At 26.2% G+C, this 6,718-nt stretch overlaps 1 protein-coding gene and 1 long non-coding RNA gene across 2 annotated transcripts; one reads left to right on the top strand and one right to left on the bottom strand.

Moving 5' to 3' along the window:
* Window positions 1-592: 592 nt before the first annotated feature.
* On the bottom strand, window positions 593-4,207 carry LOC124431983 (protein crooked neck). The gene is made up of 14 exons (XM_046980426.1): window positions 4,023-4,207; window positions 3,764-3,853; window positions 3,505-3,665; window positions 3,233-3,429; window positions 2,859-3,160; window positions 2,671-2,785; window positions 2,389-2,564; window positions 2,201-2,301; window positions 2,017-2,128; window positions 1,757-1,903; window positions 1,598-1,674; window positions 1,321-1,438; window positions 932-1,192; window positions 593-847 (listed from the first exon to the last, which is right to left on the bottom strand). Exons 1-14 carry the CDS (start codon window positions 4,056-4,058, stop codon window positions 689-691), a joined length of 2,052 nt encoding a protein of 683 aa, XP_046836382.1. The 5' UTR covers window positions 4,059-4,207; the 3' UTR covers window positions 593-688.
* A 162-nt stretch (window positions 4,208-4,369) lies between these two features.
* LOC124432003 lies at window positions 4,370-6,154 on the top strand. The gene is made up of 4 exons (XR_006944165.1): window positions 4,370-4,749; window positions 4,875-4,941; window positions 5,254-5,547; window positions 5,748-6,154. It is a non-coding gene; the product is annotated as an uncharacterized LOC124432003 (long non-coding RNA).
* The last annotated feature ends 564 nt before the right edge of the window (window positions 6,155-6,718 follow it).

Raw genomic sequence — 6,718 nt, 5'->3', positions numbered from 1 at the left:
TATGATGGATAATATTAAATATTTTATGTGTTTTCGTATATAGAAATGATTTTTTTAAATATTAAATGTCCATGACAGAAAATGCAAGTCGGTCGATTTGTATCTGCATATATATTTATAATGTATTTATAAAATATGTTTCACGTGTATATTAAATATATTTATAAAATATTTGTTATATGTACGTATAACGTATATGTACGAATGAAGTATATGAAAATGTCTTACCGTAAAAGAATGCTTATTAAAAGTACTCGTCTAAAAGTAAAGCGTAGGAAATTATTATTTATTATTGTGATCATTGCAAAATTATTTAAGTCTCATCAAGTATGTCGTGCATAATTTTTATAATTAACAAAAAAATTATTTATATTCCTCACCTGGTAAGACATATCTTATGTTATGATAAATATTAGTATCAGAATATATTGTAAAACCCCCGTATTTTTAAATAAAATTGCTAAAAGTTTATAATAAAGGATTTTAGATATAATGATTTTAAATATAAATTACATATAATTGTTTTTAATTATAAAATATAAACTGTATTTACATTTAAAAAATACAAAGGCATAATTTTATATATCTTTAACATTCTATAAGTCAAGATAAATATAAAATTGTACACAATACTTATCTATTTTACAGAATTTAAATATTGTAATAATATAAAAGATATAGATTATTTTCAATTGTCCGATTCTAATTGTTTATTTTCACTTTGAACAGTTTCATTGGAAATTTTTTGTTTCATCCATGCTTTCGCTGATGCCAAGAATTTAAGATTTGGTCTTTGTGATTCGTCTTCTGGAAATACGAAGTCGAATACTTCTTCCCATCCATCATTCTGAAACAATAAATAAGATTAATGTTCAAAACTATGTAATTTTATCGAAATTCTTCCAAAACTATTTAATTTTAATCCACATACTCCATCTTCTCCAACAATGCGTCTTCTTCGTTTAATTCTTCGAGGCATTTTGGCAATAATTTTAGTCTGACTCTCTTCGTCTCCTTTCTCATTTTCGAAATCTCTCCATGCTTCCAAAAGTAATACTCTACTTTCTTTGTCACCGTTTGAACGTAATGCATCATTCCCACGTTCAAAAATTCTGCGAGCTAAAGTAACATTATCAACGTCAACCTCTGATGAAGAATTAGCTAATTCAAATTTAGCATAAGCTATCCAAACCTGTAATATGATGTGATAGAATATTTATAAATTGTTAAGTTTAATATATATATATATATATATATATATATATATATATATATATATATATATATATATAAATAATAATATCACGAAAACAAACTTACTTTGACATGAAGAGTTCGTTCTAATAATCTCTCAAATAGTTGCCTAGCGTTTTCTATTTCATCCTGAGATATTTCAAAATCTATATATGACTTCCATAAAAGTTCAGGCATATCCAATCTAAATAATAAAAATAATGGAGATATTGAACGTAAAATTTTTGATAAAAAGGAAAAAAAAGAAAAAGAAAAAGAAAAAAAAAGAAAAATAAGAAAGAAAAATAAAAGAAAAATGCAACTTTAATTATATTCAGTTGCAATTTCAAGAAATATAGCTTACCTTGGCTGAGACACAGCTAATTCATAAATAGCTCTAGCACGGTCAATGTCTCCTAATAAAGTTTCTAATTCTGCAAACTGTACAGGCATTATAATAAGAAAACAAAATATAAGTGAAATGAAAAATAAGATAAATCTAACTATAAGAAAAGTAATTTACTTTCATCCATGTTGTGCAGTTTTCAGGACCAAATTCAAGGAATTTTTCATAAAGAATCCTGCATCTATCAAATTCTCTAAGTTGTATCTCTAAATCAATGTAACCGCGGTACAATTTATCTCTTGGACAAACACCCAATGCCATACCCTGAATTAAATGAAATTAAATATTTGAAAATAGAATAATTCAATGCTTATAAATAAGAAAAAGAAAAAGAAGAAGAAAAAGAAAAATGGAAAAAAAAAAAGAAAACAGCATACCAATGTTTTTCTTGCTACAGTCAAATTCTTTTGCCGTATTTCGAAAAATGCATAAAATAGCCATATTTTAGAAAAAGTAAAGTGTTTATGTGGAATAAGTTCTAAACAGGTTCTAAAAAATACAAAAATATTATAAAGTTATACCTTTGTACATAACAATAATTTAATATGAAATAAACTGTACCTGTAAACTTGACGACATCTATCTATATCTTCCGTGTCAAGTTCTTCGTACAATGCGTAATTTATCCATAGATAGATATATCGTCTCCAATATTGCTTCTCCTGTAAAAAAAAAAAAAAATAAAATTCATTTTATGGAAAAGAACTTCAATATGACTTCAGAATTATTAAAATGTAAATATTCATTACCTTAGTAGGAGGGACATTTGCTATAGCTCGTTCATACGTTTCTCTTACAACATCAGGATTCCCTTCAGATTCTACTAATCTCAAATAGTCGAACCAAGCATCATAGTTAGAAGGATTTTCCTTGACTTCTTGTTCATATTGATATTTTCTTTTACTAACTATTACATCTTCAATTCCTATTTAAAAATTATTTATAAAATTCACTTTGCTTTTTTTTTTTTATAAATTTATACAAATTAATATTAATAGTTCAAATTATTTAATATACAAAATAAATCTTACCCGAACGATCTCCATACTTCTTTTCGTGTATGGTATATGCTTTATATATTTCTTCTGTTCTTTCTTTCGAAATATTGTCTAAAGCATATTTATAAATTATTCTTGCTCTATCATGCTATCAAAGAAATATTAAAGTTATATTGTATTTTAATAGACAAACATTATATATTGTTATTTTAAAATATTACTTCTCTCTGTCCTTCTTCAAATCTTGCAAATGCTATAAATAGTCTTTCATCTAAGCTCTCATCTCCGAAAAAGTTTACAGCACGTTCATAAACTTTGCGTGCTCCATTTATGAATCCATGAGATTCTTCAAAACGTGCATACTTTATCCAATGTTTTACATCAGGATGGACCATTACAAAACGTTCATATATCTCCCTTGCTCTTTGTATTTCTTTATATCGTAATTCAAATTTAATATACGTTTGCCATGCCTGTTCGTCAGGTTCCCATTCCATCCATCGCTCAAAAACTTGACGTGCTCCTATAATAAATCTTTATTGAATCTAGTTTTGCGAAATAAAAAATAATTCCTAATTTTTATATCAAATCTTACCAGCAATATTTTCGAGCATTTCTTCCATGTATGTGTATTTGTACCAAAATTGATTAGCTCTAGGTAAAATTGTGACTGCACGATCCCATAAATTTCTAGCATGATTTATTTGCCTATTACGCATTTCCATTTCGGTGTACTTCAACCATAATGTAATGTTTCTGTGATCAACGTCTAACGCACGTTCATATATAGATCTAAAATAAATTGGACTTAATTGAAAGCCACCTAACTACTACAAAATTTACTACTTTTTCTATACAAAGTAGTACCTTGCTCTCTGTATTTGTTTCTGACTTTCTTCCCATTGAGCATATTTTATCCAATTCGTTATAACCATACGGTTCTTACGTATATTATCTTCATAGATCTTTCGTTTTCGATGTTGATAATCAGCCAATTCATGAGGATCTGATATTTTTTGCTTAGGTGGCTAAAAGAAAATACTTATAGGTGAATTGTTCTCTATTAGAAATAAAATTATTTATAGGTTTAACATAATGCCATAAAGATCTTTTATATTATTCTTACTGGAGGTAAAATTTCCAAATCTCTTTCCTTTGCTTCCCTCAATAATTGTTCTGCTGTGATTTGAATTTCCGCTGGTGCTTTGTTTTTTACCTTAAAAAAATTTTAATTGTAAATAAGTCTTACAATTACACAAGTACAGTATATATACATATATATATATATATATATATATATATATATATATATATATATATATATATGTATATGTATGATTTATAATTATAAAATAAAATACACTAATGTATAATAATCATTTTACCTTAGCCACTTTGGGCATTTTTTGTGATTTTTCCATGACGATGATTGATCGTTATTCTAATCGAATAAACAAAATTTTGTCGACATCCAAGCAAAAATAACCTAACAACAAGTTAGATCTTGCCCGTACACACCGCATATGATCATTTACGTTATATCCAATAGCTAGATGGTTGAAGACAGAAGAGAATTTCTATACTCCTTCAAAACTTACTTAATATTTCGAGCACTAGATGGCGAAACTAGATCAGCCAACTTCGTTCTTTCTTTGATATTGCGATTACAGCGCCAAAGCATAGCTGCTAAACTAAAGCATACAATAATCTAATATTTTGTATTTTATAGAATATCGATAATTTTTATATATTTATATTATTTAAATTTTCATGATTTGATAATTATAGTTAAGAAAACTAATGGCAATAATATAATACATATATCTATAAGAATATATATTATTTAAGTTTAGTGTCTTGTATATTTATGTGTTGTATATGGTAAAAGTGAAATCATATTTACAATTACCATAACTGTACATTATTGAAAGTAATAGGTGGCCAAATCTGGGCCAAGAGAAAGTTTAATAAGAAAACTTACTTTGGTATATATAATCAAAAATATATATATAAATACCAATCACTTATGAAAGTTACAACTTATACTTTATACGATCATTCTATCTTAATCTCCATTTTACAAAGAACTTTACAATGCAAATATTTTGTGTAGTAAGTTTATGTTAACACACAAAAACGACATAAAACTTATTTGTGAATACAAATCTGTACAAAAGTCAATTCCGTGTTATGTGTACATATGTAATATTTAATTTATACTTTTGTTTTTCTTCCAGAGTTACAAGAAATACATCCTTGTATACTTACTTCTAAATACAATATGTATTATTACTTGTAATAAATGTAAGTTCAATTTATATTTTGTTACAACGAATTTGCTTTTAGCAACTGAGACAATTGCATGAAACAATTTATTGTGTATTTTTTGTGTAAAATTATATATTTTCTACGATCAAAGATAAAATAAATACAGCATAAAAGCTGTAAATATATGTACAAATATATATATGTAATTTATAATAGTCAGATGTGTATATGTGTAAATATCATTTCATGGAATATGCGTGTGCGTGCGTGCGTGCGTGCGTGCGTGTGTGTAAGATACAATATTATGAAAAATATATATTATATATAGAAATATCTTTTCTGTTTTAGCAACATCAACTAATCTTTTATCAAAGTTAGAATATATGAATAAATTAAAAAGGCCTGTATATACATTTGTTAAAACTGACAAAGAGGCGAATATTAAATGGGGTGTGCGCCATTACGTTCCCAGAATGAGTGAAATAAAAGTTAACTGAACGATGTAATTTAACAGCGCGACAACAGACATCCTTAACTGAAAAAAATGATTATGAGCTATTTGATGCATTTATATATTGTTGATATCGTGTATAACTCTATAATTTATTTCTGATTTTATGGATTAAAACTATATATTTCTTGGTACATTTTATTTCTATCTTTCATATATAATTATTTTTTCTATAAAGTAAATACAATTTATAAAAATGTTAATTATATAATATAAACGAATAAACGTATTAAAACAATTGTTTTAATTGAGAAGTGCATAAAAAATACAATCATATCTTATACTATTACTAATTGTAAGAGTATTTTTAAGCTGTTGTATGATTTTATAGATTTATAAAATACCAAAGCGTTAGATGGACTCTATAGCCCGACCAATGAATCGAACCACTTCAGAGAATGTGTCTACTTGCAGAAAAAGTTTAAAATATGGTTCACGTGATTGAGAGTGAAACGTTGTACGCGTGCTCACGCTCACGTATCACTTTGCTCGACGTACGAAATGTTAGGATGAGTGGGAGAGTTATTTGCTGAGAAAAGTAAATATCGGACTGGGCGTCTCGTCTTAAGAAAATCGATCAATGACCATCCTCGTCTATATGTGTATATATATATATATATACACCTGATTTCCGCTTCGAAGAATTAAGTTTTATGTAATCACGCTATATGCAGATATTATAACGTGATAAATACAGTTTTGTATAAAATGGCTAAATACAAAATTCAAAAAATTGAATAAATTTCATTTATTTTAGTCACATCAGGAAAATAATATGTTAGTAAAAAGAAAGTTTAACGACACCTAAATATATGCAATAGAATTGTAAACATTATGCTTGTATTTATTGTCTATTATAATCATATATCGTGCAGTATAATCTGCTATTATATATATATATATATATATATATATATATATATATATATATATATATGTATATATTGTTATAAATAATATTATTTATATTTGACTTTTATTAATTCTGGAAATAATCCACGACAATGAAAAAAGAATTTATATGTGTACAAAATTTAAATAACATTAAGATATATTTATCCTGTGCAGATGGTGATGTTAACTAACATATATAAATTTTAATAATAGTGGCGTCGCGTCGAATGACTCGTAAAAAGTTTTATTATATTTACATAAATTCGTAAGACTATTTTCAAATTGGTATATTTCATGACTTGTTTGCGTGTAATTTTTTTCGATTCTTCAATCTATAAATAGGAATATAATCAGATTTCTAATATCGTAACAATTTATGAAGATTATCTTGAATGAAAACACTTGCTC

The sequence above is a fragment of the Vespa crabro genome, chromosome 23, assembly GCF_910589235.1.
Source record: "Vespa crabro chromosome 23, iyVesCrab1.2, whole genome shotgun sequence".
NCBI lineage: Eukaryota > Metazoa > Arthropoda > Insecta > Hymenoptera > Vespidae > Vespa > Vespa crabro.
Note: the sequence above shows the minus strand (reverse complement) of the source record. Positions and strands in the feature narration are given on the sequence as shown.

Excerpts from the sequence above, each read along its gene's own strand:
- LOC124431983 (XM_046980426.1), bottom strand. The coding sequence starts at position 4,058 with ATGGAAAAATCACAAAAAATGCCCAAAGTGGCTAAG. Across the intron at positions 2,302-2,388 it reads CAAATGTCCCTCCTACTAAG|GAGAAGCAATATTGGAGACG; the intron begins GTAATGAATATT and ends TTTTTTTTACAG. Across the intron at positions 2,129-2,200 it reads AGATGTCGTCAAGTTTACAG|AACCTGTTTAGAACTTATTC; the intron begins GTACAGTTTATT and ends TGTATTTTTTAG.